Source organism: Xyrauchen texanus, chromosome 20, assembly GCF_025860055.1.
Source record: "Xyrauchen texanus isolate HMW12.3.18 chromosome 20, RBS_HiC_50CHRs, whole genome shotgun sequence".
Classification (NCBI taxonomy): Eukaryota; Metazoa; Chordata; class Actinopteri; order Cypriniformes; family Catostomidae; genus Xyrauchen; species Xyrauchen texanus.
In genome coordinates, this window is record NC_068295.1 from 23230203 (window position 1) to 23244302 (window position 14100).

General features: G+C 38.7%; 1 protein-coding gene across 2 annotated transcripts in view; it reads right to left on the minus strand.

The window, feature by feature from the left end:
• Positions 1–1963: 1963 nt before the first annotated feature.
• Positions 1964–14100, minus strand: part of LOC127661036 (KH domain-containing, RNA-binding, signal transduction-associated protein 2-like) — a 108230-nt gene continuing 96093 nt past the window's right edge. Inside the window, exons 7-9 of one of the 2 annotated variants that reach the window (XM_052151583.1) lie at positions 13383–13465; positions 11266–11324; positions 1964–2649 (exon numbers count right to left, since the gene is read on the minus strand). In XM_052151583.1, coding sequence (XP_052007543.1) covers positions 2555–2649; positions 11266–11324; positions 13383–13465 — 237 coding nt within the window. In that variant the 3' untranslated portion in view covers positions 1964–2554. Of the gene's footprint in view, positions 2653–11265; positions 11325–13382; positions 13466–14100 lie in introns of both variants that reach the window. The other variant, XM_052151582.1, reaches the window with a different exon arrangement.

Sequence of the window (14100 nt, forward strand, 5' to 3'; positions counted from 1 at the left end):
TCTTTCCATTTTATGAATGCAAGCAGCACTTTACACCCTCCTCCATCCCCAGCTCCACATCTTGCATGCTTTGTCCTTTAGTTTTTCTGTTGGAAATTCCTGTCTCCAGTGTGTTATTGTGCCTTGTAATTGATGTATCAACTTGATGTACAGTATTTGAAGTTCTATTAAGTGTTAATTTAATCTATTATGCAATAAAGGACTGTACCATTTTGCACTGTCTGAATGTTTAAAACATTTTACAATGTTGTAATATTTTTGCTCTCCCTGCTCCATCCATGCATGGCTGTGTTATGGTAGCCAGCTGGTAGGTAGCTGTGCAGTGTGTTAACCTCACTCCCCTGGGCTCAAGAGGTGCACTAGCAACTGATGCTAGAGGCTGTAACCTTTAGCCTCTTTGTTAGCGCAGCCGCCTTCCATGCTGGAGACGCCAGTTCAAATCGGAGTGAGTCAAGCAGGACCAGTCGCAGCTGCTTGGATGGGTGGGGAGTTTGCCCAGAACAGAACCATACTGCCAACACCAACAGATGCTTAAATTGCAATACAAATGCAATAAAGTATTCATTCAGTGTTCAAAACAGAATTAATTTGACGGAAGGGGTTCTAACAGAATTTTTTTTTTTTTTAAGAATTTCCATTGACTTGAATCTAAATATTCTCTTTTTATATATGTGCCTAATGCATGTTATATTGTTGGGCTAGTGATATGTTTGCAGCTTACCAAGTCTGATTCAAACCACAGCATCTCAGCTCACAGAGAGACAGGTACCTGTTGGAAGGATAAATCTATTTTAATAAAAAGATTTTGACACACTATTAGTATAATGCACAAAATTATCAGGAGACAATGAGTGAGACAAAACAAACATACACTTGCATGCATGATTAACAGATGGATTGAAAACAGTTTGACAAAGCATATGTTACTATCAAAAAAGTAAACCAATTTGTGGGGCTAGACAAAAGCTGTCAGAACGGAGCCATCTTTTTCACCGTTTATGGTTAAAAAGCTTAGTTTAGCTGGTCAGGTATTAAATATCAGTTTTAGCTTTTTTTAAAAGATGGACTGTTTATTATTTTCTTAAGTGTTAGTAAGTCATTATTGTTGTCTCTAGTTAACTTTATTAGCGGATTTAGAAGACTGTGGCATTTATTTGTGGTTAGTGAGGGCAGGTTTACTTTTTGAAGTATAAATAACTTAATTTATGACTGGCATTCGCAAAATTAGTTATTATTAGGGTTACCTGCTTAATGTTTAGTCATCCTTTCGTTGTCTTAATACGCATCAGCATTCAGTTCTATTAGTCACAAAAGAGAGTTCAGGTCTCTATAGGGCCTTCAATAGTGCTAAATAGTGTTATTTAAAAGCATTGGTGTTACAACAGAAATGCAGCCTTCTGATGTTCATTAACATAAAGAGCAGAAGAATATAGGTAGCAGAGATGAAGCAATTGAACTGGATTCCATTCACTCCTATGAGTGATGAAATATCAGCCATACGGCACTTAGAACATCTTATTGTAATATAGGGACGTTCTTACCTCCTGAATCGCCATATCTTTCTCAGTCACGCTAGTGCAGACAAGTCAGTCAGAATTTTTGTTTAATACGCTGGAGCTTAAAGAGTGTGCTAAAAAAAGATTCATTTTATTGATCTAAACAGTTGATTTCCATTAACATGTTAAACATTTAAATGATTAATCAAGAGTCAATGAACAAGTTAGAGCTAATGTTAAAAAATTATTTAACAAAGTTTAATTGTATTAATGAAGCTTATCTATTATTACACAAAATGACTTGACAACGTCTCTACGGTTCATTTTTGTTGCTGTTCTTTGATGGATATAAATATAAAAAAAAAAAACATATTAGCCATTTCCTCATTTCAAACAGCCATTTAGTACTAAAGACAAGTATGTACCTATCTAATTTTACAAAAATGATCTCATCCTTATTAACAAACTATAGCAACACAAGTTTAACAATAATAATCACCTATTTAGAGAAGCTTGCACAAGGTGCTTTACATCCTTTTTATTACATATTTTATGTACAAAAACAAGCTACACACAAAGAAAAGCACTTGAATGTGGCTATGTAATTGCTTTCAAACCCAATACAGATATAAAAAGTTACATGTAAAACTCAGTATTTGCCATAATCAAATCAAGACGTATTAAGAAATATGTTGTGTACAATGTGAGTTTCGATACATTTTTTCCATAACGAAATGGTCCTCAAAGTCAGAGAAGCATAAAGGTGTAGCTAATTCAATGCTTTACATTTGGGGGACAAACAATGGAAAACTAAAAGGAGCATTCCATGAAAAGTTTTTATGCCAAGTCCTTTGCCAGAATTCAGTTTCAACCAATGTTCACAAAGTTTTCTTACAAAGAAGTCCATATTGTCAGATAGGAAAAGAATGGACCATGTAGAGCTTTTTCTTGGGTTAGGGCAAGTTTAAAAACATGATTGACCTATCACTTAAAAAATGCTTTTTTAGAGGATTTAGTAAAGTTGGCATTGTGCGGAGTTCACATTATCTGGAACACCTTTAATATCTACCATATGGGTGATCTCTGTAGCCCCCTCGACTAAGTCTTGATGCTGGGGCTTTGAGGTTTGGCCGGGAGGATATCCAGTCCTCTTCTGCTAAAAGAAAAGTGATTGAATAGGGAAAAAATGCAGACCAGTTTTTTAATCAGGTAAATTTAAAACAACCCCAATTCAAAGCATTTCAACACCATGGAAAGAGGCGATACATGTGACAGATGCATACCTAGTGGATTTTGAATGCAATTTTCTGTGTCTAAATATTGGCCATCATATACACACCCTCATGTTACTCAAAACTCTGGAACACAAGTGCATTATGATCAATGGCTGTTAGTGCAGTTACAATTTTGCTGGGATTAAACACACACACAATCTATACACATAGACTGTATATACAGTATATATATATATATACAGGCAGGGTTGGGAGGGTTACTTTTGAAATGTATACCACTACAGATTACAGGATAAATGCTGTAAAATGTCATTTGTAACATATTCCGTTAGATTACTCAAGGTCAGTAACGTATTCTAAAAACTTTGGATTACTTCAGCACTGGTAGATTTTTTTCACATGTTTTGACTATAAAAACTGCCAGTACAGTAAGACAAAATACACATGTTAAAAATTCATTCTCTGAAAACCTAAATATAATATGCAGTGTTATTTCTAAAACAAGATGAATCAAATTGATCTTGTTTTAAGGATATTTAGATATTTTTAAAAGAAAACATAAAAAAAAAAATTATAAGAATAAAATTTTTGTCCTAATATCAAAGGTCTTACTAGAAAAAAGATATTATGACCTAATGTGAATTTTCTTGATAAAAAAATATGATCGTGTCTGATAACATGTACATGTAAAATGATTAGAAATAGCATTTTAGCTTAGCGTAAGGTTTATTTCTATTTCTTCTGCTCCAAACTTACTTCTCTGTCTGTTTGTATGAGTGTAACACATCATAAGAAAGTGTTTCACAGCTGTTCAAATGCACTTTGGGTCGCATCATTTATATGTATAAATGTTTTCCATCTGAAAGGACGAAATATTAAATGAAACAAATGACAATAAATGCAAAGTAATCTCTTCAGCAATCAAAATACTTTTTGAATGTAACTGTATTCTAATTACCAATGATTTACCAATGTTATATACATGTATTCCGTTACTCCCCAACCCTGTATATGTATGTATAGATAGATCTTTTAGCATTTGTTTTGTTCTTTCATTCTCTTTTAGTTCTAAGCATTGTAAAATTATAAAATGAGCACCAGTTGATCAGCTTACACATACATTTAGAAGAATTAGATTAAATCGCTGTTCCCACCTCCCGTCTAGCATTGTGCATGTTCGCATTCATCCATTATGGCAGATTTGAGAAATATACAGTGTCACTTTGCCCTAATTATCAGTTAGCAAAGGCAGAGCAGATGAGGCATGAACTCCTGGCTGAGCTCACAGTATGACCCTGCTGTCATTTAAATACAGTATGTGTTCGGAGCCAATGCTCCATTAGGTTCCCCTAGTGTGATTGTTGGGCCATTGAAGAAACAATCAGTCTGCCTTCAGGGTAAAAAAACTGATGTTTATTGATGCCAAATACTATTTTTTCCACAGCACACAGAGTGAAAAATGGAAAAGCCATTATAGCACATGACAAAATTCCTTATACAGTATTACAGTATTCGTGTAATAAGCACTACCAGACCAACAGCCCTCCCTTGCACACATTATGATTCATAGTTTTTTGCCTTACATGATCCTTACTATGAAAAGCTATCCTGTTGAAAAGACCAGAATTAATTTTCACCATGCAGCAGTTGTTTTGTTTTGGAAGCATGTGTCCCTACCAGGCTTCTTATCTAGCTTAATCTGCAAACCTCCCTTGGTCAACCAGCTTAATCAAAGAGACTAATTTTGATGACCAGCATCTTTTGCTGTAGAACAACATGGCTATGCTAGTGTACCAGCTATAGTGTTGTGTAGGTAAACAGATCAATTGACTGATCTCTCAATTGAAAAGTTATGACGTTACTAATTACTTTAAAGTTATTTTCTAAAACACTTTTCACAAATTTGTTTGCTCAACGAATTCAAAATATTGTCTATATTTCTTGTTCATGGTCACAGAAAGAGATGTACATATGACCATACTTAATGTTTTAAATTCTACATACAGTAAATAATACTATTTTAGAAATGTGTAACCAAAGCAATGTAGTTGAAAGTAATTAACTTTATTGAAAGTCAGCAACTGTAATCTGATTACTATAATTTAAAATGTAATGTGTTCCACATGTGTTTTTACTAGAAAGTAATTAGATTATAATTACTAATAACTTTGCAATCAGATTACACCCAACACTGACATGCACCAAACCAATAGTAACCAGCTTGGACCAGCATGAAAGTTAGTGTTCTTATCATTAACAAAAGCTAAAAACTAAAAATGGCAAATGACTGATTTAATATATTAATATTTAAAAATGAATTAATATGTTTTAAATTTTGATACACAGTATAGAACATTTGAAACCTTTGCAATTCACCTTCATTAAGCATAAAAATGCTTAAAAGCAATATTACGGGTTCAATACAAGTTAAACTCAATCGACAGCATTTGTGGCATAATGTAGATTACCACAAAAAACTACTTTTATTTGTCCCTTCCTGCAGGGAGACACTTACAATGGTAAGTGAATAGGGGCAAATTCTTAGAGGGTTTAAAGGGAGAACATTGAATCTTATAATTTTATTAAGCACTTAAATTAAATTATTCTGTTACAACTCCTGTATTATTTGAGCTGTAAATGAAGTTATAAAATTGGTTATAACTTAACACAGAAAAGTTTAGTTAGTGCTTTACTTTTGAAACTGTGAGTATTTTAACGTTTACGGATTGACCGCATTCACTTCCATTGTAAGTGCCTCACTGTTGATTTATAAATTTTTTAAGGGCAAGTCAAACTGAATTTTTGTTGTATACAATACTATTCTACAAATGCTGTCAATTGGGCTTGACTTGTATTGAACACTAAATATTTCTTTAATATCGATAACACTAGACAGTCATGAAATATATAACACTGTTAAACACACTGTATTTAAATGAAATTAGCCAACAAATTAACTTGGCAACAATAAAATATTAAAACTAAATATTTTAGTTGAACTACAACCCCAATTCAGAAAATGTTGGGGCAGTATTAAAAATAAACAGTGATTTGTTAATTATATTCACTCAACTATACTACACATTATATGATGTTTTACCTTTTGATGATGTTTTTTTTAAATGTACAGTCTTTTACATTTTGTACAGTCGAGTGTTTACCACTGTGAAACATCACCATTTCTTCTAATAACACTTTGTGACAGGGCGGAAGGCGGTGGCCAGGTCGTGATGCTACACACCCACCCCCTAATCTGTCTAATCAAGCCTCAGAGGGATAAGTGCCGACTGGAAGCTGCAGTGCAGGAGAGAGAGAGATTTACGGGCAGCTGTCCGACACCTTTGTGTTTGTCTTTTTGTTTAGTTCTTCATTAAACTATTATTTATATTATCAAGCTGGTTCTCGCCTCCTCCTTTCCATTAATCCCTTTACACACTTAAGCATGTGGGCACTGAAGTTTGTTAAGTTTAGAAAGTGGAATTTTCCCCCATTCATCATTATGTAGGTCTTAAGTTGCACAATTGTACGGGGTCTTCATCGCCGTATGGTGTGCTTCATAATGTGCCAAATATTCTCAATTGGAAACAGGTCAGGACTGCAGACAGGCCAATCTAGTACCCACACTCTCTGCTTACACAGCCATGCACTTGAAATCCAGGCAGTATGTGGTTTGAAATTGTCCTGCTGGAAAATGCAGGGATGTCCCTGGATAAGACGGTGCTGGATGGCAATATCTGTTGCTCCAAAATTTTTACTTATCGGTCTACATTCATGGTGTTCTCACAGATGTGCGAGTTATCCATGTCATGGGCACTGACACACCACTGGCCCATACAGACACTGGCTTTTGGACCTGACGCTAATAACAGCTTGGACGGCCGCGCTTCTGGAAGTGTTGATGTAGGGCTTCTGCTTTGCATTGTTAAGTCTTAGTGGATGCAGGGGCAAGTGGTGTTGACTAACAAAGGATTACTAAAGTAATCCAAAGCCCATGTTCATGATATCCTTTACATATGAATGGATTTATTAAGACAGTTACATCAGAGGGATCAGATATCATGAGCATTCAGAAATGGTTTTCGTCTTGTCCTTTAGACACTGAGATATTACCATATTCCTTAAATCTTTTAATTATATTGTGCACTGTAGATGGTGAAATGCCCCAAATCCTTCCAATTTGTCTTTGGGGAACATTGTTCTCAAAGTGCTGGATTATTTGCTGAAGCATCTGTTGGCAAATTGACAAGTCTTGAACGATCCTTGCTTTTGAAGGACTATGCTGTTTTTAGAGGCTCCTAATACAGTATGAAGTATGACACAATAGCCTCACGCATTTAACATCTGTTTCACATCGCCTTTTATTTCAACTTGTCAAATTGTTATTAGTCTTAAATTGCCCCTGTCTCAACTTTTTTTGGAGCATGTTGCAATCATCTGATTTAAAATTACTGTACATTTAAAAAAAAATAGAAAATGAAATTCACAAGATAAAACATCATATGTTTAGTTGCTGTGCTTTCAATATAGCAAATGGTGAAAACAATTTACAAATTACTCCTTTCTATTTTTATAGTCAGTTTGTATACTGTCCCAAATTATTTTGCCATTGGGACTGAAAAACATCTTGGTTACTGATGTAACCTCTGTTCCCTGATGGAGGGAATGAGATGTTGTGTTGATGTAGTGACACTAGAGGTTTGCTCTTTAGAGCCCCAATTACCTTTGCTTTATTTATAAAAGGCCAATGAAAATTGGCAAGTGGAATTTGCATGCCACTCTCTGCCATATGGGTATAAAAGGTATAAACCACTCATTCAGATTTGCACTAAGGAGCCGAGAGAGAGTCCCGGCTATGTCAGTGGTCGGTTCAGTGCCACGGCAGGACCAGAGATTCAGGGAACAGAGATTACATCAGTAACCAAGACATTAACTGTCTGATACTCACTCGACATTGTGTCAATGTAGTGACACTAGGGGTTCCAATATGAAACACTGCAGGCACTGAACCTTGTCATGAGGTACGGAGGAGCGGACACGGGCAAGCTGGTGCATACCTCACAGTGAGTGCTCGACCACGTGGAGACCTTCCAGCATGTTAAGTAAGGCACCTCCCTTGTCCCGTTAAGGCTGGGAGAGGCACTTACCTGAAGCTACAGGCGGTGGCCTATGCTGATTTTGTATAAAGCAATTTCCCACCAAGCACCTGATAGAATAGTGCTAGGGAAGTGCTCTTCCCTCTCCAGGAGGTAGAACACTATGGAGACCACATCCTACAGGAGGGAGGTTAACATGTGGAGAATACCTACATGGACTAACTGACCGGGAAGTTCACATAGGGTCCTCCCCAGGGGTCACATTCCATATCTATGGAGAGCGTACACAGCACCAGTGACCAAAGCAGAGCGAAGCTCTGTTGAGGGGAAAGACAGGGTTCACCGAGGGGAAACCAAACAGTGGAAACGCATCAAATGGGATTACCGAGGGGGGAATCACCATGTATGGAGTACTGACCCCAAGTACATGAGCTCACTTCAAAAAGGGCATACCAAGAGAACCGGGCCTGGTGGCGTTACTCCTCTGCAGAGTTAGTCACCGAACAGTGCTTAAGAAATTGAAAAGGTGTTCAGTGTTTTCCAGTTATGGGGAATTGTTGTGGACAAGATAGCACACATTATCACCTCGAAAGGGGAAAGACGCTATTGCAAGTGATACACCCAACCGGCTGCCTGGCCTTACCTGTTGTTACCCCATAACACTCGGGTCGAAGTGGGTTCTATGCAGACGTTGTAGAACTTTGCAAATGTATTGGGTGTAGCCGAAACCCACTGCTCTGCATATGTCTGTTAGAGAGGCACCCCACGCCAGTGCCCAGGACGGCGCAACACCTCAGAAAGTGAGTGGTGGGAACTTTGGGCACGTAACCGGACCAGGGTCTCAAGATCACGTGAGAGTGTCCTAGCCCGAACTCCACGCATTCGCTGGTAAGAGAGATCATCTGCAGGTCCCCAACAATCTTGTAAGAGGTGAACACCACCAGGAGGGCCGTCGTCAGTTATGAAGTGCTGAGCTCGGACTGCTGCAAGGGCTCAAATGGGGCTCTCTGCAAGGCCGGTAGGACCACAGAGAGATCCAAAGAGAGAATCAGGCACAGCCTAGGAGGATTAAATCTCCTTGCGCCCTTGAGGAACCTGGTGATTAGGTCTTAGTGTATCTTGATATGCTGTTATAGCAGCCACGTACACCTTCAGGGTGGAGGGAGGCAGCCATTTCTCTAGCCCCTCCAGGCTCACTGGGAGAAACATGTACTTGTGCAGCCCCCGAGGCCAGCTGTGCGCCAAGGCATCCGTGCCGAGGGGATCCTCGGACAGGGAGTACCAAATGGGGCAACAAGAGGACTCTCGGGAGGCGAACCGGTCCACCTGTGCCCCATTACCTGGCGTGAGAGCACATCCGCCGCACAATTGAGGATGCCCGGGAGGTTCAGAGACTTCAACATCTGCTGACTCCAAAGGAGGAGGCACCAGACGAATTGCGACATGCTACGTGAGGTCTTCAGGTAGGCCAGCACCGACTGTGCAGGCTCATTCATAAGGCGTGCCATTATAGTGACCGAGTCCAACTTAATACCGAGAAAAGCGATGTTCTGCACATCGCTCTATCGCTCCCTTTTCCAGTCAGTGGCATCCTCGCCTCACACTGCGGTGGACAGGATGCCACTGAACCTGGGCGGCCATCTGGCGAACTGGATCATGTAGCCGAGACAGATTGTCATGATGAGCCATCGCGATGGGCTGGAAAGCGCTAACCAGGTCCCCAGCCTCTGCACTAATGGCATTAGGGGTACAATTGGTTTTATTGGCTGGGTGGTTTGCGGCGAGGCAGAGCAGACACCCCACCGGGAAGATCGTCTGGGGAGGCACGCTCTTGGACCACCAAAGTGGACATAGTCTGACCCAGGGGGGCGCCATGACTTTCGACACCCATAGAGCAAGGTCACAGTGCATTAGTCCTGCATGAGCCATGGGTCAGTCTTACCCTTATGCAGATCTTAAGCGCCTTGGCCTGGTGAACCTGCAGGATGACCACGGCATGCAGGGCAGAGGCGGTCTGACCTGTGGCATTGTAAGCCTTCGCCAATGACAATGAAGGAAACTTACATGCCTTGAAAGGGATCATTGGTCGATTTCTCCAGGTGGCTGCGCCCTGCGGAAACAGGTACACCGCCATGGAGCGCTCGACCAGGGGAAGCTCGACATATACCTTGGTTGCCCCGCCATGGAGGGTAGTCAGGGTGGACGAGTCTGCGAAGCGTATACGAGCAGAGAAAGGTGCCTTTCATGACTACGTGAGCTCCTCGTGCACTTCCGGTACGGGAGTACCTGAATGAACAAATTTGAATGAGTGGGGCACACAATCTCCTTTTATACCCGTATGTCCAGGGCGGAGTGCGGCATGAAAATTCCATTTGCCTATTTTCATTTTCCTTTTCTGAATAAAGCAAAGGTGATTGGGTCTTTCAAGAGCTAATCCCTAGTGTCACTACATCGACACAACATTGAGTGAGTGACAGACAGGGAACTAAAACTAAACTGGAACTATAAAACACTGAAAAAGCTAAAAATAAACTAACAGTCTAAAAATACTCACCTGTCATGGAGTGACTAAAGCTAACTAATGAAAATTAAACTAAATTGAAAATAACAATTCTAAACTACAATATACCTTCTAATAAAAGTCTTCTAAGTAGAATATCTCTGTCCATGGCAATTGTTTGCAATCCTATTTTTATTTATAACAAGCACAACCTTTTGCAACATAATGTTGGTTTCAGTAAAATCTGTCAAAAAGTGAGAAAAAAATCAGATCATTCCTGTTCACACAGAGACAATCCGCTGCACAATTTGCCATACTGCAAAATTAATGAGCAGGCTCGTCTACAATGGGAACCTGGCATCAGTGGCAAACAACAGTGAATGCCGAGAACAGGGAATCCTGTATCAGTGTAATCCAGTGAAGACATATTTTCAAACTGCAAAGTAATGGCTGAAAGGCTAACCCGTGATCTCAATGCTCTTGGTGGGTATTAGGAATTCCTCCAGCTCCTTACTGGCTTTAGTCCATGATTTGAAGTGCATCTCAAACCCAGCCCTGAAGCACACTATTAAGGTAAGATGGCAGCTGCTCGAGCCCTGGGCCTTCGTGATTTAACAACTGGCAAATGCCGCTAGGTGTTTTTTCGTCCCTCTCTTACCTTTCACTGTGAATATTTAACAGCAATATGGAAAATAAATGAAGCAAAAGATGTTTTTCAGTGGTGCGGGCAATGTGCCATGACTGAGTTTCAATCTGCCTGCTATAGGAACTACTGATAAGAAAGAGGGTGATTCTCTTTGTGGTGCACAATTCAGAATCTTTCAAGTGATTGGAACAACAATTCTAATACTTTTATTGTGAGATTAAAGAAAATCTATAAAAGTTGCTGTTGAAGGACTGTACAGTAGATAATTTAAATAACTTTTATAATAGTTCCTTACCATACTTGTCGTATGTTTCATCATTATTTCCATGTCCATATTCATAATATTCTGAGACACTGTCAGAGAAAAAAATAAGAGACATTTCCACAGATTCTAAGTGTGAGAATAACTATAAATTAGCTCCTTGTGCCTGCAAAAACAGTGGGCCCAAAAAAGTATCCAGACACTTATGCTTCACTTAAAAATGCTTAAATGGCATTGCATTAGATAAGAAAAGTGACTTTTGTTTTCTAAACAAAGATAGCAAAATCAAAACATTTAATAAATAGATGTTTGTAAGGTTTCAGCGATTAGATACTGTTCAGAATGGACCCTTTTCACAGACCTGTTATGACGCTCTCCGCCTTCTTTAACAATGTAATAAATATTCACTTCAACTGTGCTAGCGAAGACTGAGCATCCCCGCACCGACTGCAGTAGCAGGGAGAAGCTTGTGGATGCATGCTCGCCATGGCCACACAATGGACAAATCCGTGAATAGTATGTTCGTAGGCAAGTGTGTGCATTGTGGAAGTCAGGATTAGATTCATAGGAATCCTCAGCTGAAGCGTAGTGAGGTGTAGAGAACAAAGCCCAGCAGACTGAAGGCAATCACTCTCCCAACACGTGGGTAGAGACAAGGAATCCTCCGTTGAAGACTCATGAGTGCAGAGAACAAGTGTACAGCAAACTGGAAGGCAACCACACTGCCGACATTGTGGGCAGAGACAGGCAACCAAACAGATACATGAGACAGGACCAAAAAGGCAGAGAGAGTAAGGTAAGTATTTCACATCAAACGAAGATACTGAGAACACAAAGGGCTTAAATAGGTTGTGAATCAGTGGAGAACCAGGTGCTTCTAGCACGCAAATTAGTGGCATGATCAACAATCAATGCTCCCATGGAAGCACTGATCATGCATGCCGGCAGCGCCTGCATGAGGGTGAGAAAATAACACCACACAGAGCAAACCGATTAACTCACCGGAGCTGTGACAATTCTAACACAGCTGCTGAGTGACAGAAAATTTGGCCTGTTTCTCACTTCTTAATGCTGTTATCCAGCGTTGTATATTTTTTATCTTCTTTTGCAAAGCTTTGAAAGCATAATCCTTGATTTTTTATTTTGCTGCTGGAGAAAATGGGTAAGCAAAAATAAAATTTGCTGTGGTCCCCCATTCACCAACATTCAGGTTTAGCCAACAATGAAGACTTCTGCTTCGCAGTACGTGGACGTGTGAAAAGGGTTCATTAAGACAAATGTATTTGGAAACTTTCTGTTTGTCAAACATAGTGGTTCATAGTTAATGTGATTAATTACACTTGTGGTTATTCTGCTAGGACACCTGTGTGAACTTAACAGGAAGTGAATTTAGATTTCCTCTAAAAAGGACATGCATGAACAGTTTGTTAAAATAAGATTAACTGGTTAAAATTTGTTTCAAAAATGACTCGGATATGTAAAGTTTGTTCTGACAAAAGGTCTAGAATCATTTGTTTGCAGACAGTGTTGGATAAGTTATATAAAAAAAGTAATCCACTACAAATGACAAATTAATTCTCAGATTCTTCAGATTACTTTGCTAATTACTTAATTGATAAAGTAATCATGTTACTAATTAATTTACATACAAGTTTCTTTCTAGAACACTTTTCCACTCAATAAATTCAAAATAATGTCTATATTTCTTCCTTGTTCATTGTTGCATACAAGTCACACACTCAGCACCTCGTATTTCTCCTTCACAGTGACTCGTTACAAGGTCATAATTAATGTATTCTACATAAATAATATATTAGAAATAAGCATAACCCTATAATGTACTTAAAAGTAATAAAATTAATTAAAAGTCAGTAACCGTAAACTGATTACAAAAATTTTAAATGTCATGCATTGCACTACTTTTTTAAACTAAAAATTTATTAGATTACAGTAACTAATTACTTAGTAAATGTTTTAACCCAACCATTTTTGCAGATGCACTTGTTTTCGTATTTAATTTAATGCAATGAAATTCATATATTTTAGTGTTATTTAAGTGTCCAAATGCTTTTTGGGCCACTGTGCAGTGCCTGAAAAAATATATATATTTCCCCCCAAATTCTAAAATGATCATAAAAATAAATGCATACCTTTTTGACTGGTTGCTGTAGTTGTCATCATAGGCCTCATAACTCTGGTCATCGTATTCCCCATCATAGCCATCATCATATCCCTGAAATCACAAACACCCAAAATAATCACAATAGGAGATGCCAGAAGACTAAATCCATCTCAACCCAGCACTCTAATTGTTTAAGGTTGAAAAATCAATGTTTAATTACACCGCAAAAGGATTTCTCTAATAAATATACTCCCACAGTGGAGGACTGGCACAGCTGAATCATGTTCAACAGAAACTATTGATCAATGTGAAAAGAAACAATTGTCTCATTTGCCATGTCTGAAGACAAGTGGATAATATCTCGGCCAGTACAGTATAACCGACAAAAGAAACAATAAACAGATTCAAATTTCAGGAGATCATCCAAACAGTTTTTTGGTATAGAGAGAAATTATCGTGTTATATTGTACACTGTGCATCACATATTTGACCATTGACCAAAAAACATTATCAAATAATCAAAGTTCACCATCTTGGCCTAATGGAACTGCTGCAGCAAATAAGAATTTATTCAACGGTAACATTTTGAATTTGACATTTTTTTAACTAGGTGCCATAATGCTAACGTATCATAGCATTTTAAACTAGATCATTCGGAGTAAGATTTTAATGGGTCGCAATAGTTTTGTGGTAAGTGGCAAGATATGGAGGGAAGTCCAGATGATGCACGCGCTCCAGATAGAGCA